The sequence below is a fragment of the Miniopterus schreibersii genome (genome assembly GCF_964146895.1).
Source record: "Miniopterus schreibersii genome assembly, chromosome: X".
Lineage (NCBI taxonomy): Eukaryota > Metazoa > Chordata > Mammalia > Chiroptera > Miniopteridae > Miniopterus > Miniopterus schreibersii.
The window spans coordinates 77,310,335-77,328,372 of record NC_138104.1 but is presented as its reverse complement, the minus strand read 5'-3'; the positions used below and the strand labels follow the sequence as shown (position 1 = coordinate 77,328,372).

General features: G+C 36.0%; 1 protein-coding gene across 7 annotated transcripts in view; it reads left to right on the top strand.

Annotated features, from left to right (window-relative positions):
- The window catches only part of KDM6A (lysine demethylase 6A), a 211,796-nt gene that overhangs the window by 148,987 nt on the left and 44,771 nt on the right, over positions 1-18,038 (top strand). The window contains exons 9-17 of one of the 7 annotated variants that reach the window (XM_081126638.1): positions 49-142; positions 2,720-2,846; positions 7,380-7,478; positions 7,625-7,844; positions 8,411-8,545; positions 8,992-9,147; positions 9,700-9,795; positions 11,184-11,285; positions 11,944-12,339. In XM_081126638.1, the coding sequence (XP_080982764.1) occupies positions 49-142; positions 2,720-2,846; positions 7,380-7,478; positions 7,625-7,844; positions 8,411-8,545; positions 8,992-9,147; positions 9,700-9,795; positions 11,184-11,285; positions 11,944-12,339 (1,425 nt within the window). The remainder of the gene's footprint in view (positions 1-48; positions 143-2,719; positions 2,847-7,379; positions 7,479-7,624; positions 7,845-8,410; positions 8,546-8,991; positions 9,148-9,699; positions 9,796-11,183; positions 11,286-11,943; positions 12,340-18,038) is intronic. The other 6 variants (XM_081126640.1, XM_081126641.1, XM_081126639.1 and 3 more) reach the window with 6 other exon arrangements.

The following is an 18,038-nucleotide window of genomic DNA, read 5'->3' as shown; positions in this document are numbered from 1 at the left end:
AAAGATATTAATTTTATTTTTCTTTAAATCATTTTTTCTGCTCTTTAGAGGAAGTATCATTCTGCAAAGGAAGCTTATGAACAACTTTTGCAGACAGAAAACCTTTCTGCACAAGTAAAAGCAACTGTCTTGCAACAGTTAGGTATGTATGATTATACATTTAGTATACTATAAGCACTTCTCTTTATGTTTTTTACATCTCAGGGATGATAAATATGTGGTATTCTATTTCTTTTCCACCTTTTGCCTAGAATTGATAGAATTAATCTGAACCCAACATATTTTCACCCTTTGCCAAACATTGTCCATTTCATAGTCCATCTCATTACATTCATTAGTGCAGCTACTCCTTTTAAATTTTCAAACTTATTCTCTAATACTTAACCCATGGGCAAAGGGGATTGAATAACATTCTTTATGTCAGATATGCTAAGCACTCGGTGAAATTAAGTGATTTGCTTACAGTCACTTAGTGGTTCTATTGGTACTATTAACTAAAATTTTTTATCTAAAAATTGTGGAATATCTAACACTATATAGAGTTTATGTATACATGGAAATCTTTTCTAACATTGAAGGTAAAGGAATGTAGCCATTTGGATGTAATATGTCACTATTACCAAGAAGATGGTGATGGAGTTCTCCAACATTTAATTTTGTTGTTTAGTTATTGAGTTATGTTTCTTGTCTGTATTTGGTATTTGGGTTGTTTCTGTTTTGTTTACTTGTTTTTGGTGTGGACAAATAATTTATTCTTAATTTATATTCAACATAACATTATGAATGTTTTCATAATGAGACTTTTATGTAATTTTAAAATCATTTAAGCTTAGATTTTATCAGTTATGATATTAATGTATATCGTATGATTAATTATATAAAATAAACACATTGCCTACATATAAAAGTTTTGTTTTTAATTTAATCTCTAGTTAGAATTTTACTTGAGTTATCCATACTTTAAAAAATTATAGAAGTACTTAAGTATTTATTTTTAATGATGTATATACAGTATTTGAGTAATGTGAATTTGTATCTTTAAATATAAACAAGTTTATTGGTACAATAAAAAAGGGTTTTGTGTTCTTAATTACAAAGTGTTGCCTTTAGAATAGACGGCTTACTCATTCAGCTAATATTTGAATATGAAGTGCTTTTTCTGTCCACACTATTTACAATTAAGTTTTTATGTATTTTAGCTGCCGTGAAGAAGGCATCAGTAGCAGAAAAACATACACGCGTTTTAAATTTAAGAAGTGCATTGAAACAGTTTTGGTTTTAGTTATGTCTGAGTCACCTGTCCTCTTTGGTACTGGCTTACCATATTTCAGAGTGTACAAGTAAATTTTTCATGGTTTTAAAAGGAAAAACACTTCCCCTAATTGAGTCTTAATTTATGCCTGAACATTAATCCTTTCTACTTACTCGTTCCTGCTGCTTAAGCAGCTCCTTTTAGAGCCTCTTATTCTAGGTCCTGTTCTTAATAGTTGCAGGAGAGATAAGGGAGGAACAAATGAATAATCATGTGATTGGCTTATATTTCCATAAAACACGGTAACTCAACCCTCTGAAAATATCTTTTGCAGCACAGCACCTATAATGTTAGAAAATAAGTGTCCTTATTTGTTATACATACCATAGTCTACACACAAAGAACAAGAGTTGATATTATGCACTTGAATTGATCCACAACTGAAATAGGATTCCCCAGCAAATTAAACCAAATTATTTATTGAAGGTTTAGAATATGCTATTCCATGATCCATCCAATTCTTTATTTATAAATAATAAAAATTGTATTTTTTAAGGTGTTCATGATTTAAAAAATATATATGTTTTTCTCGTTGACAATATTACAGATTTCCCCCATTTTCTCCCCCTTTGCCCTCCTCCACCAAGCCCCTGCCCAACCCCAGGCCTTCACCACACTATTGTCTGTGTCCATGGGCTATGCATACATGTATATAAGTTCTTTGGTTAGTCTCTTCTTGTCCTTCCCACCCTCTCCCCTCTTAGATCTGTTACTCTGTTCCATGCATCCGTACCTCTGAACCTATTTTGTTCACCAGTTTGTTTTGTTCATTAGATTCCACATATAAGTGAGATTATGCACTATCTAAATTTATTAATTAAATGTTTGTGGTACCCATTTTGTAACATTCTTATTTGTACCACTGAGTATACTTTTCTTACAGTCTTGGGTTATTTTAAATTGTCAAATGCTTTATAGTTGTTTTTTTTATGTAAGTTGTGAATATATGGGGCCAACACCAATAACGTAGGGTGTGTATGTGTGTTTTACTCTGGATTGTCATTGATTTTATAGCCTTATATTGGGTTAATACACTGTTTTGGAAATTCTTAAAATGAACATAAATTTTTATGTGCAACAGTGAATTAAATTTAACATCTTTATATTTTTTGTTTCATAACTTGGAATTTTTTCAGTACCAAAATTAGAAACTATAGTTTGTGTTAATTCAGTGCTTAAAATTGTTTCAATTTCTGTGGAATAAATGTTCTTTATAGCTTTGACTGTACCTTCCTGTGAGAAATAGGCTTTTATATGGCCAGAAGTGGTAGTTTGAAATTTTTGGAGTCTGTACACCAAACTAAATGAATTGACTGAAAAGAGTATTTTTATTTGTTATCTGTTTGGTATTAACAGTAGAAGAATAGTTCAATCATTTAGGTAAATATTTTAAATCATTTACTATAGGTTGGATGCATCACACTATAGATCTCCTGGGAGATAAAGCCACCAAGGAAAACTATGCTATTCAGTATCTCCAAAAGTCCTTGGAAGCAGATCCTAATTCTGGCCAGTCCTGGTATTTCCTCGGAAGGTGAGACTTATCAGACACTTAAGTTTTGTTTTTGTTTATTCCAGCTGAGAGATTTGAATTGTGATCTAAAATGTTAGTTTATATTTGTAATCTGATCATTGCATTTTCCCTTTTAAATATAACAAAGATTTCTGGAAGTTAAAAAATAAAGCTTCTGAATGTGGTGGTTTTCTCACAGCATAATCTGTTCTACCAGGACATTTCTTATTTTGCTTATTGGATTTTCATATTGCTGTTTTTTTAAAAGTCCTATCAGATAGTAATTCTTTATTCAAGTATTTAAATGCCTTTCCTTCTGATTTTTAGTATTTTCTTTATGTGTCAGTTTAACAAAACAATTTCTCAGTCTGCTTGGTGACTACCCATATCCAGTGGAACTTTGCTACTTATAATTTTGATTAATGATATATTCCTTAGAATGGACATATATGATTAATAGATCTAATCACAGTTCTACTTGAAATCTTACAGTGAGAAAGTAGATACATTATTGGATTTGTTGGAAAGGAGAAGTGTCATGTAATGAAAATAGGTTTCTGAAAGTCTGTAAACTTCTCTCTGTACTTTGAATGTATGAATTGTGTGTGGTGATTCTCCGAAATATTTTGGACCATCATTAGAATCTATTTGATTCTTAATTGGTTTTAGCTTTTATAGCATGGTGGAAAAATCAATGTACTAAGAGCTGAGAGACATGGATTCAAGCCTTGGCTAGGCTACTATTTGTGGAATCATGGATGGTAGTTAATCCTTTTGAGGCTTTAATTTTCTTTTAACCTATTAGATTAGTGGCTCTCTGTAGGGGCTATTTCATTATGTCTGGAGACATTTTGGTCATCACATCTATGGGGAATGCTTTTGGCATTTAGTGAGACAACCCTCTATAGTAAAAGATTAACTGGCCCAAAATGTCAATAATGGTGAGGTTGGTAAGCCCTGGGTTAGATTATCTGTTAAGTGCCTTCCTACTCTAAAGGTTTCAGTTTTATGATTTCTTTTGAAATCATCCTATTTTTGTTTTATTTTTATTTTTTAGTTGAATTTATTGGGGTGACATTGGTTAATAAAATTATACAGGTTACTGTGTTGCTTAGAATGTTTTGTTGTGAGAAATTTTTATAAATTTATATTTTATATTAGTTTCAGGTGTGCAGCGTAGTGGTTAGATAATCATGTTTTACAAAGTGGTCTCCCTGATATTCTGAGTACCCACTTGGCACTGTACATAGCTATTACAATATTATCAACTATATTCCCTATACTATACTTTACATCCCTGGGACTATTTTTTGACTACCAATTTGTAGTTCTTAATCCCTTTACCTTTTTTACCCAAAGAAATTATATTTTAGAAGTTATTAAAGCTCTGAAGGAAGACCTCAAATATAAGTAAGCAAGTTTGGGATTTGATGACCCTAATATTTCTGAGGCTTTTTATTACTTAACCTCTGCATTCAGGTCTGTGTTGAAGATTGAATTTGCCCCTCATTTGGCATGTGTATATCATAATGAAAGTGTAATGTGGTAATGCTGTTATACTAGCACCAGTCACTTACTATGTTATCACAGAACTGCAGAGTGTTAGAGCTGGGAGGGATCAGGGAGGTCACCTAGTTCACCCTGTAAACCCTATCAGTTTACAGATAATAGAAAGTGAGTTCAGAGGAGTAAAATTTTTTTTGTCCAAAGTCACAGTCACACACTTAACTATCAGAGCATGGACTAGATCCTAGGTTCACCAAGTTCTTTTTTAATTACACAAACCTGTCTCAGGGGAATCTAGTTAAGTTTATTAGAGGAAACTAATAAAACTGGTTGGCAGTTGGACTGGGGCATCTGTTTGGACACATTGGTTTTCTACTTTCACTTTGAAGGAATGGAATGTGAAAACAGTGGTTTTGGGAATTACTGTTTATTGTTCCCAGCGGTTAGACAAATTTTTCTATAAATCTGAGATTTGGCTTTGATTTAACAACAAACAGCATGTTTTCCTGTCTGTTAAGCATTCCCTTTCTTTGTGGTGTCTGTGCCTGTTTCACATTGTTAATGACCTCTTCTGTAATTCTCCTCTTACAAAACAGTTTGCAGATGCACTCTGATACTTCTTAGTCTCAGTCATTGACATTTCTTATATTGCCCAGTCCACAAGATAAGTGATTCCTTAGGCTTATTTTTACCTCTTTCTTAGTAGGTGTCCTATATTCTTATACCCTCTCTTCCACTAGATTTCTACACTCCAAGGTTATTAAACTCCAGGACCACATCTCCTATACTTTACACATTTTAATGTCTTCACCTCATGTCAAAATCAGCATATTTCAAATTTCATTCGTCATATTCTTCCCCAAACCAGCTTCTCCTTTTATTTTTGCCAGTGATACTTAACTTTCCCCCCCTCCATTTAATCAGGCTTAAAAACTAAGTTATAACCCTACTCCCACCCCCATGACTATCTAATCAATCTGTCACAAAGTTGTTAGCCTTTTGATTTATTGTTGCTCCCATCTTTTTCTTCTTCTTTTTAAAAACATGTTTTTATTGATTTCAGAGAGAGAGGAAGGGAGAGGGAGAGAGAGATGGAAACATCAATGATGAGAGTGATTGATCGGCTGCCTCCTTCATGCCCCCTACTGGGGATCGAGCCTGCAACCTGGGCATGTGCCTGACCTGGAATTGAACCAGGAATCAAACCGTGACCCCCTGGTTCCATAGGTCAGCACTCAAACCACTGAGCCATGCCAGCTGGGCTCTCCCATCTTTTTCTTTGTGCCACTTCTATCACTTTAACCCCAATTGTGGCCTGTTTCAAACCAGTGAGTGTAGCCACCTTTTTTACTGTCCATAATTTATTTTCCTTTCAGTGCATTGTCAACAGATTAACATTCCTGTAAAATTCTTTCATTGTGCCATTCCCCTTGACAGGAGGACAAATGTCAGGGTATTCTTGGGCTGGATTTAAAACTCTACTCTTTGTATCTATGTTATCTTATATACATTAGGTTTTGTGCATACTGTTCAAACAGCATTTTGAAATGCCTTCTCTCATCTTCTCTCCCTGAATCAGTGGTTCTCAGACTTTTGGATTACATTATACAGTAAAATTTCAAAGAATGTGAGAATTAAAATGTGATGGAAGGAGACTGAACTTGGGGTGGTGAACACACAATACAATAAACAGATGATGTATTATAGAATTCTACACCTGAAACCTATATAATTTTATTAATCAACGTCACCCCACTAAATTCAATTTTAAAAACCTGGTATTTGGGCAAGTAAAAACATTTAAAAATATTTTACTGTTTACTCAGCCAATAGTATTTCATAATAAGTCAATTATAGTACAGATATTAATTAGTTTAATGGAAAACTTAAATATGTATGTATATGTTGTTCTTCCATTTTTGTTTGTTGGCCAAATTGCCATATACTGGCTAGTAATTGGAAATCACTGATCTAAACAATATACATATACACAGGTTCGGATCCCTTACTCTTACCTTTCTTGCCTTTCCAAATCCTGTAGTGTCTATTGTAGTATCTTCTACTCTAAATTTTTAAAAAAAATATGTTTTTATTGATTTTAGAGAAAGGAAGGGGGGGAGAGAGAAAAACATCAATGATGAGAGAGTAGAATCATTGATCGGCTCCCCTCCTGCATGCCCCCTACTGGGGATCAAGCCCACAACCCAGGCATGTGCCCTGACCAGGAATCAAAGCGTGACCTACTCGTGCATAGGTCAACACTCAGCCATGGAACCACACCGGCCAGGCTACCCCGAATTTCTCAAACTGGTTATTAACTATGCTAGCCATTTAATATGGTATTGTGACATTTATAATGTGTCTTTAATTCTCAACTAAATTGAAAGCTCCTTGAAGACAGGGACTGGGTTTGTTTTTTTCTTAGTGCCAAGCACTAAGAAGATAATTTCTTTATTTATAATTTCAGCTGCTGTTCTATGTATCTATCACATACATCTGCATTAAAAAACGACAGGTTTTTGAAAGTTTAATCCTCCTTTGCTACTCTTACTATTTTTGATAATTAACTTGATATTAACTATGTCTTATGTTTGTATTTTTTTCATGAATTAAAGAATTATTGTCCTCATTATTATTATTTAGGAAAGGAGAATTGAAATCTGATTCAGCACTTCTTACCAACATAGAATGTTTTTCTTTGTTTTTAACTCTTTATTCTTACTGTATAGAAAACTGGAGATCAAGTTATATAAGTAGAATGGTGTGTGTGTTTTCAACTCTCAGTATTGTAAATATTGAAGCGATAAGACCTTTAATTTTTTTAAATAGTGTTCATTAATGCAGCATATTTTAGCACCTATGAGATAGACTATAATATAGTTTATTGAAGGGTTATAGTATGCATTATAATTATCATATACATGACATAAATATTTTAGCTTCTTAGGTTTTTTTATTTGCTTTGATATATAGTCCATCCTTTCAGCAGATTAATTTGTATTAATGGAAATTTCCTGATTTATTCCCCCTCCCCCTCCCTCCTCTTAGGTGCTATTCAAGTATTGGAAAAGTTCAGGATGCCTTTATATCTTACAGGCAGTCTATTGATAAATCAGAAGCAAGTGCAGATACATGGTGTTCAATAGGGTAAGACATTATATAAAAATAATGGTATTGTAATTGATACACAAAGACAGTTGCATCGCATATAATGTACTTGGCAGTTTATATCATGTTATGAAGCTAAGCAGTTCTTCTTTGTTGACTTATTTTTTCTTAATTTCTCTTTCCAGTGTGCTATATCAGCAGCAGAATCAGCCTATGGATGCTTTACAGGCCTATATTTGTGCTGTACAATTGGACCATGGCCATGCTGCAGCCTGGATGGACCTAGGCACACTTTACGAATCCTGCAACCAGCCTCAGGATGCCATTAAATGCTACTTAAATGCAACCAGAAGCAAAAGTTGTAGTAATACCTCTGCACTTGCAGCACGAATTAAGTATTTACAGGTAAAATTTTTAAGTAGCAGTTTTTTTTAAAGGCACGTTTCCCCATGACACTCAGGCAGGAGGAGGGTGGCTGGAAAGTTTGTCTAGTTGTGTTGATGTCTATAATTTGTTTCCATATTTTGTAAAACATACCATAGCTTATAATATTATTTTACTTTTCATTTTAAATAAGATACGCTGTATTTTAAAAGATGCTCTTTTGCGCATTTACTTTGTTGATGCATATTAATCTACATAATTTTTCCTATGTACTGTCTACATTTTTAAGTTGTCATAGCATTTTAGAGAAAAGAACACGAACACTGTCTTTCACTCTTGCTTGGAGTTTCATGAGAAGACAGCTATGAAAACTCTAAAAACAAAGCTCAGCTTTGTTATAATTCTCACAAAGGTTTATATTTCGGTTACCCTCTTTATACTTAGTATTTTTCTGAAACCCCAAATTAAGAATCTATTTTCTTAAAAAAACAAAAAAACGATTAGTTATAGCATTTAGGAAAATTAGTGGACTTGCTCTTACTCAAGTAGGCTTGTGTTAAATTTGCTTTTTACATAATTTTTCCTAGGCTCAGTTGTGTAACCTTCCACAAGGTAGTCTACAGAATAAAACTAAATTACTTCCTAGTATTGAGGAGGCATGGAGCCTACCAATCCCCGCAGAGCTTACCTCCAGGCAGGGTGCCATGAACACAGCACAGCAGGTGAGAAGTTGGGTTATGTTCTGCAGGTGCCCAGCTTTAAGGGTTCTTTTCAATCTGTAGTGGTCAAGTATATTTTACTAAGCACAGGAGGCTTTTGTTAATGAAAAGCCATTTAATTTAACTGTGAAGGGAATCTAGATCAAAGTAAAACTCCCTCTGATATGGGAAGAGATTTTGGGTGCCAATTTAGAACCTTTGTGCATTTTCTGATTTCGAAGGAGATTTCTTAAAATACTGCAGTGGTTTGTTTAACTTTTAATGCAAGTTTTTCAAAGGAAGGTACACATTCCTCCATTGATGATTCATTTGATTTTGATTTTCAATAATTGCAATCAGCGATGTCCACATAGCTTTGAAAAGTATGCAGCTTGTAAAGTTTTATAATTTGAAGGAATGAATTAAGAATATATAGAACCCTATTTTTGTCTTCCTTCTGTGATTCTTAGGCATGTAAACCTCATCATCCAAATACTGAACCTGTATTAGGCCTCAGTCAAACACCAATTTCACAGCAATCCTTGCCACTACACATGATTCCTTCTAGCCAAGTAGATGACCTGTCCAGTCCTGCCAAGAGGAAAAGAACATCTAGTCCAACAAAGGTATATATTTTAGAGAAATAGAAAATCCTGTCAAAAAAAGAAACCCCCCAACTGCCCTGAACTTGTGCAGTTTCAACATCTCCTGTCCTTTATTTTAAATCTGTGGACATCAAAGAGTGAAAGGTTTGAGTTTTTCCATTCCAAATTCTTAGTATCATATTAAATACATAATGTAGGGATAAATTTGCATTCATCAGATCATTTTATTCATCTCCCTGCCGTTAAGACTGCAACACACTTCATTATCACTTTCTACTGACATTGAAATAAATTTAATGTTGGATCTAGTGGACAGAGTGATATTTAGGTTAGCCATTTGGGTCGTAGTTTAGGGGTGGGCCTTTTTGGGTGGCTTATTAAAGAAAATATTTTTTAAATTTGTGATTTTCCAAATTTATGCATGTAAAGCTTTGTTTAAAAGAAGTTTAATGTCATAACATCTTTTATATGTGAATATTCTAATCATAGTCATTTGGCTTCCATTAGTCATTATTTTTAACTCAATAGATTTCACCAAATATTTTTAAATTTCTTTTTATCAATTTTCCTCAGAATACTTCTGATAATTGGAGTAGTGGCCATGCAGTGTCACATCCTCCAGTACAGCAACAAACTCATTCATGGTGTTTGACACCACAGAAATTACAGGTATGTAAAATATGTTTTTTACGGATTGTTTTTTCTATCAAAAAAGAGTAGAGGTAGTAAGCTTTAAGTTTTTAAAGTATTAAAGTTGAATAACAGTAAACTCAACTAATGTGCACATAAGCAAAATGAACCCATGTTTACCAGACTAATAGAGATAATTCATTGTTGTTTTCATTTAGTTTTTAATTGGTAATATATTCAGATGGTTCAAACTGTGTCATTATGAATATATGGTATATAGAGTAAATTCTCTTTCTAACTTCTGTCCCTAATCAGTTCCTCTCCTAATAGACAGCCAGTGTTAGTTTGTCTTTCCAGAGATATGTCATTCATATACAAGAAAATATGTATCCCTCTTCTCTCATATATTATTTTTCTCCTTTTTTGTACAAATGGTAGAATGCTATATATACTGCTAATAATCTCTTTTACAGACCTTTTCTTGTCAATATATATAAAGAACTTCCTTGTTCTTTTATGTCTACAGCATCATATTTCTTTATGTAGATGTCATACCTTTATTTAAGTAGATCACTAGTTTTAGACAAGTTGTCTTCAAACTTTTCCTGTTCCAAATAGTGCTGCTTTGAGTGTACTTGTCATAATGTAATTTTTTAAAATGTCTTCATTGATTTCAGAGAGAGGAAGGGAGAGGGAGAGACAGACAGAAACATCAATGATGAGAGAGAGTCATTGATTGGCTGCCTCCTACATGCTCCCTGCTGGGATCTAGTCCACTACTGGGGCATGTGCCCTGATCAGGAATTGAACCGTGATCTGGTTCATAGGTTGATGCTGAACCACTGGGCCATGCTGTCTGGTCTCATCATGTATTTTTAAGCTTAAAGAGCTTTCTGTGTGAATACTGAAAAATACTGTGGTAAAGAGTAAAATTTTGTGCCCATTTATCTCAAAGATCACATTGTAGTAAATCTTCTTCAGATGAATGTTTATGTTTTTAATTGAGTTAAATTTGGTATATAACATTATATGTCTCAGGTGAAGAACTGTGTAATTCGACGTCTCTGCTCTACAAAGTGATCACTACCAAAAGTCTAGTTGTCATCTTTCACCATTGACCTTCTTCACCCATTTTGACCCCACTGCCCACCCCCTTCCCCTCTGGTAACCACCACTATTCTCTGTATCTATGAGGTTCATTTGTTTTGTTTGAATATTTTTTTCCTTCTTAACTTTCTCAAACTTCTTAAAAGACTTCATCTTGGGGTTGATTGCCATTGGTCAGAAATTAGTGTCTTTGACTAGAAAGTGATTCTGAGTTTATCTAGTCATTTCAGGGAAAGGTTGCTTAGAATAGTGAACTTGAGCTTGTTTCTTAGATATGCCTTTGACTATATTCTTTTTTTCTTCTTTTCTTCTTCTTCTAGCACTTGGAACAGCTCCGTGCAAATAGAAATAATTTAAATCCAGCACAGAAACTGATGCTGGAACAGCTGGAAAGTCAGTTTGTCTTAATGCAGCAACACCAAGTGTGTATAGCATTTTTCCCCCTAAAATTTGGTAGCATTTTGAGTATTTTTAATGACCAGAACATCGTTTTAGAGTATGTTCATGCCCACTTCTACTTTCTCTGAGTATTTGTGGAATTGAGTAATAATAATAATGGACAGATATTTTTAGGAAAAAAAGAGCTCTAAATTTAATTGTGAACACAAGACTTGGTATTTTATTATTTATTTACATGCTATTTTGTATGTATTCTAAGGGTTTATTTATATTATTTAATACTTAAGAGGCTATCTATCCTAAACTGAGGTGGAGTTCTTTAGTGTTTGTTTAATTTGAAGGATCTGGCGTATAAATGAAATAGAGTGAAATTTTGAAATCCCCTATTTTGTGATTCCGGAAAATACATAAATTCCAGAGTTGTCTTCCATAATATTCAGCTGCTTTCTTTTGTCAGTACTAAAGGAACGTTTGTTAAAAATAAAACCCTATTTCTGCTTTTCTGAGGAAACTAATCTAAATATGAACGAACATAATTTCTTGTTTTTTAAGGTGTATACTTCCACCTAGAGAAATTAAATGTTAGGGTAAAATCAAAGATCACCTGGTTATATACCTTCATATTCTGATTCTTTCTCCTCTGGACCACACAAGCAGCATTTTTTTTTTTCCCCCATACAGATGAGACAAACAGGAGTTGCACAGGTACGATCTACTGGAATTCCTAATGGGCCAACAGCTGACTCATCACTGCCTACAAACTCAGTCTCTGGCCAGCAGCAACAGCTTTCTCTGACCAGAGTGCCTAGTGTCTCTCAGCCTGGAGTCCGCCCTGCCTGCCCTGGGCAGCCTTTGGCCAATGGACCCTTTACTGCAGGCCATGTTCCCTGTAGCACATCAAGAACGCTGGCAAGTACAGACACTGTTTTGATAGGCAATAATCACATAACAGGAAGTGGAAGTAATGGAAACGTGCCTTACCCGCAGCGAAACGCACTCACTCTACCTCATAACCGCACAAACCTGACCAGCAGCGCAGAGGAGCCGTGGAAAAACCAACTATCTAATTCCACTCAGGTAATAGGACTAATTGCCTTATTGGCTTCGCACATAATATTTGTCTTTATTTGCTTTTATGCATTTTGACAGAAGAAGAAATGGAAGTTTGAGGAACTGGTATTATAAGCATTTTTTAGTACTACAATGCTGTCACTACGTTGCGACTCAGTATATATGTATTTGCATTATAAAATTTATGCATACACACACACATAATCTTAGAAAATTTCAAAGGAAAAAGAAAATAGATCATACAGTTACCCCAAATCCATTGTTAATTTTCGGTAGCATTGTAAGCATTTATGTAATGTTACTTTAGTTCATTTCTGCATGTATTTGTCTACTTAAGATCTGGTGCTATGCTAGGTAGTAGGTATTAATTCTGGTAGGAGAAAAAGACCATTAATTAGGCATTCTTATAAATTACTATGAAGTGTGACTTAGATGGAAAAGTGCTATGAGAATACCTAGGAGGGCACATAACCACAATTTTAGAGTGTTTAGAAATTAGGGGGAATTTGGAGCAGAGAGGGCTGGTAAAATGTGCCTAGGGTATAAATTATAAGTGTAGATTATTGTAGGTTAAGAGGGGAGGATGAGATATGAGGCTGAAAGAGGCAGAGAAAGTTGCCTAATTTGTCTTGGAGGCAAAATGGAGCCAGTAAAGCCAATAATGAACACTATTTTTATCAAAGATATGTGCCGTATTTTACTCAGTAGTTCACTGTTAGACATTTAATTTCTCTGTTTTTAATTTTGATATTTATGCACATAATTTTTCCTATATTTTGGATTGTTTCCATGGAACAGGTGCTTCAAAATGGGTCAAAGAGTAAGCATTTTAAAAAATGTTGCCAGTACTTATTGCCAAATTACTTGTACTTTTACTTGTCTACTATAAGATATATTTGACTTACTGGTGGTTAGCCTTATGTCATTGGTAAAACTGAGATAAGTTCTTTCTGTAATACTTCTAAGTTTATTCTTGAAGTGGCCTTTGTTGTGACCATCTCTTCTAGAGTGATTAATAGTTTTATTTATAATTAAAGAAATGCGGAACACCTACTATGTCCATGTCCTATTCAAGATTCTGGGGATAAATCAAAGAAAACATCCAAAAATGCCGTAATTTGTATAGGTAAATAGAAAATAAATGTTACATATAGAATATTATGTAATGATATTAGTTCTGTGCAAAAATATGTTAGAAAAGGGAGCTGGATATTGGTGGTGGAGGATTTGCAATTATAACAGGATGGTCAGGGATGGCTTCACTGAAAGGCGATACTTAAATAAAGGCCTGAAAGAGAGAAGTGAGCCTTGAAGATATTTGTCATAAGAGCATTCTGGGTTTGGGGAGAGCAGCAAGGAACAATAGGCTCTAAGGAATGTGTGTTTTGCATATTTGAGGAAAATCAAGGTGGCAAGCATTGGAGCATGGCTGAGCAGGCTAGCAAAATGTGTGAAGAGGAGTAGTAGATGTGGTCCAGCTGGAAACATGCTGGCTAAATCATGTTCAGCCTTGTAGGCCATTGTAAGGGTGTTAGATTTTATTCTGAGTTAAATGGGAAACTATAGGGGCATTTTGAAAGATGAGTGTTGTGGTCTAACTTAGTTTTTATCTAGATCCTCTCTGATACTCTGGATAGACTAAAGGAGGCAAAAGTAGAAACGATGTGACCAATTTGGAGATTACAGCTATAATCCAGGTTAAAAGATGGTAGTGGCTCCACCGAGACTGGCAGCAGTAGAGGTCGTCAGCTTTTGGGTACACAGTTTACCTTTGAACAACACGAAAGTGCTAACCCCCATGAAGTTGAAAATTGGTGTGTAACTTTTGATTCTCCAAAAATTGAACTAATAATCTACTACTGACTAGAAGCCTTACTGAAAACATAGTCGTCTAACATATTTTATATGTTATATGTATTTATACAGTGTACTGTATTTTTTTTTAAATTTATCTTTATTGTTGAAAGTATTACAGGTGTCCCATTTTCCCCCCCAATTGACCCCCTTCACTTCGTGGCTTTCCCCTCCCCAGGTCTTCACCCCATTATTGACTGAGTCCATGGGTTATGCATATATGCATATAACTTCTTTGGTTAATCTCATCTCACCCTCCACCCCTCTTTCCTCTGAAATATGATCGTCTGTTGCATGCGTCAATGTCTCTGGATCTATTTAGTTCATCAGATTCTTTTGTTCATTAGCTTCTTAAAGAAGACCCTTCAGCTTTTCCTGTAGTGCTGGTCTGCTGGTGATGAACTCCTTTAGCTTTTCCTTATCTGTGAAGCTCTTTATCTGGCCTTCAGTTCTAAGTGATAGCTTTGCTGGGTAGAGCAATCTTGGTTGTAGTTCCTTGTTTTTCATCACTTTGAATATTTCTTGCCACTTCCTTCTGGCCTGCAAGGTTTCTGTTGAGAAATCAGCTGACAGTCGTATGGGTGCTCCCTTGTAAGTAACTAATTGCTTTTCTCTTGCTGCTTTTAAGATTCTCTTTGTCTTTAACCTTTGGCATTTTAATTATGATGTGTCTTGGTGTGGGCCTCTTTGGGTTCCTCTTCTTTGGGACCCTCTGTGCTTCCTGGAACTTGTAAGTCTTATTTCTTTCCCCAGGTAGGGGAAGTTTTCTGTCATTATTTTTTCAAATAGGTTTTCAATTTCTTGCTCTCTTTCTTCTCTTTCTGGCACCCCAATAATATGGATGTTGGGCCTCTTGAAGTTGTCCCAGAGGCTCCTTATACGATCTTCCTATTTCTGGATTCTTTTTTCTTTTTGCTCTTCTAGTTGGGTGTTTTTTGTTTCCTCATGTTCCAAATTGCTGATTTGATTCTCAGAGTCCTCTACTGTTGATTCCCTATAAATTATTCTTCATTTCACTTCGTGTAGCCTTCATTTCAAATTGGTACTTTATTATGTCATCGATGGTCTCAGTTGTTTTCATAATACTCTTACTAATATGCCTGAGCATCCTTTTAAACAAAATTCTGAACTCTGTATCAAGTAGCTTGCTTGGATCTATTTCATTTAGTTCCTCTTCTAGAGATTTCTTCTGTTCTTTCCTTTGTGACATGTTTCTTTGCCTCCACATTTTGTCTGCTTCCAGGTGTTTGTGTCTATGTATTAGATAGAGCTGCTATGTCTCCTGGAATTTGTAGAGTGGCTTTGTCTAGTAGGTGTCCTGTAGGGTCCAGTGCTTCAGCCTCCCCAGTCACCTGAGCTGGGCCTTCTAGGTGCTCCCCTGTGTGGGCTGTGTGCACTGTCCTGTTGTAGTTGAGCCTTGGTTGCTGTTGGCGTCCCTGGGAGGAATTGACCCCCAGGCCAATCAGCTGTGAGGAAAGCCTGGGGGCTCCTGCACCCTCTGCGACCCTGAGTGATAGTCCCCGCTGGTTTTCACAGCCCGAAGTTGTGGGAACTTCTCTTTCTGGCCCTGTAGCCCTTGGCTGGGGGTCCTGTTGTGGGCCTAGGACCCCTCACTCCTCCGGGGGACCTCCACCACCGAGATGTCCCTCCCAAGTTTAAACTGCGGCACTGGGTGTGGGCCTGTGGCCATGTCTCCGCGATCCAGCCCGATCCGCCCGCATCTCCGCCCCTCCTACCGGTCTCGGTGCTTCTTCAGTTCCCTGGTTGTAGGGCTTCTTTTCAGGTAGATTTCAGGAGGTTCCAAGTGATGGTGGTTCTGTATTTTAGTTGTAATTTTGATGTGGTTGCAGGAGGCGGCGAGTACTATGGCTACCTAGGCCGCCATCTTGATTCCTTTTCCAGTATACTGTATTCTTACAATAAAGTAAGCAAGAGAAAAGAAAATGTTAAGAGTATCATAAGGAAGAGTAAAATCTGCATATAAGTGGACCCATGCAGTTCAAACCCACGTTATTCAAGGGTCAGCTATATTTGGAAGGTAGAACCAACAGAATTAGCTGATGGAGTAGTGTGTGAGAAAGAGGAGTCTAAGCTAGCCTAACCAACTAGAAGAATGGATGAGACTGGATAAAATCACCAAGGGGTGAGAGTGGATTGAGACAAGAAAACTGAAGACTGAGCCTAGGGGCATTCTAGTTTAATAGGTCAGGAAATTGAAGAACCAGCAAAGAAAACTAGAGTCAGAATGATCTGTGAGGTGATGGGAGATCCAGGAGAATGTGAGTAATGTCCTGGAAGGGAACTGAAGGAGGAGGAGAGTGTTATCAGTGTGTAAATCAAATAATGTACATAGGTTAAGTAAGGTAAATACTGGAAATTGACCATCTGAGCTATTTAGTGACATTGTTGGGGTCAGGAAACTACAGGCTACAAGCCAAATTCACCCCACCACCATGACCTGTTTTTTGTTTTTTTGTTTTTTTATAGCTCACGAACTAAGAATGGTTTTTGCATTTTAACGTGTTGTAAAAGAAAAATTAAGAAGCATGTATGACAGAGAGTGTATATCCCACAAAGCCTAAAATATTTGCTATCTGACCCTTTATAGAAAAGATTTGCTGACATTTGGATAAGGGCAATTTTAGTGGATTAGTGGGGTTTAAAGTCTAATTGTAGTTGGATTCAACATAAAGTGGAAGGGGAAAAATTGGAAACAAGTATAGACAATTCCAGCACAGATACTTATAGCCATGTGGGCTACACACTGCACAATGCCAGGGGTGCCATTCCCATGGACCATGACATAAAAGGGAAGCAGAGAAACAGGTAGCTGAAGGGGAAGTGGGATTAAGAATTGTTTTTGTTTTAAATTTAAGATGGGAGAGCCCTGGCCTGTTTGCTCAGTGGTTAGAGCGTCTGCCTGCGGACTGAAGGGTCCTGGGTTTGATTCTGGCCAAGGGCATGTACCTCCGTTGCAGGCTTGATCCTTGGTCCTGTCTGGGTGCGTGCAGGAGGCAGCCAATCGATGTTTCTCTCTCCCTCTCCCTCTCCCCTTCCCTCTCTCGCCCTCCCACTCTCTCTGAAAAGCAGTGGGAGAAATAAGAAATAAAGAAGTTTAAGATGGGTGAAATCCAATGGGAAAATTTTAGTAGAGAGGAAGAAATTAATAGGAAAAAGAGGAGAGAATTTTTAGAATAGGGGAGAGGATGGGATTTGGGGGGCTCTGTGTTTTTAAACATTAAAGGATAACGAGATTTTTGTTAGAATGCCTATAATGCTAAGATGTAATTGGCAGTTAATAAGAACCTTTGTTATGATTGTAACTTATGATTCTGTTATACTTCTCTATTACATCTACTACCCTGGCTTGCTTAGTTACTGAGATTTTAAGTGAATGTTTTTTAAACCCCATTTTGGAAATTTGCTCTCCTTTAAAAACATAATTCTACTGAAAGAACCCCCAGTTTGCCGACGACAAGGCCTGTGTACGTGACTGAATACTAAGTAGCAGAGAACCCCAGCCGTTGCTTCACAGGCCCCTCATGGCCAGTGTCCATAGGAGCTTTATAATTTAGGTAATGCAATTGGGAAAGTTGTCTAAAAAATTCCGTTGAACTTATTCTAGGTCAGAAATTTCCCAAATGAGGTTGCTGCATGATCAGTATAGTTGGAGATCCTGTATCTCTGGTATTAATATAATGTAAGAGGCTTTGTCAGTAATGTCTTATATAAACCTTTTCAAATATTTTTCTCAAGTTGTAATGAAAACTAGATCACTGATAGACCTGAATGATATACCCACCTTTTAGCTTTGATAATGGGAGGAAATAGAGATATATATTGATTTACAT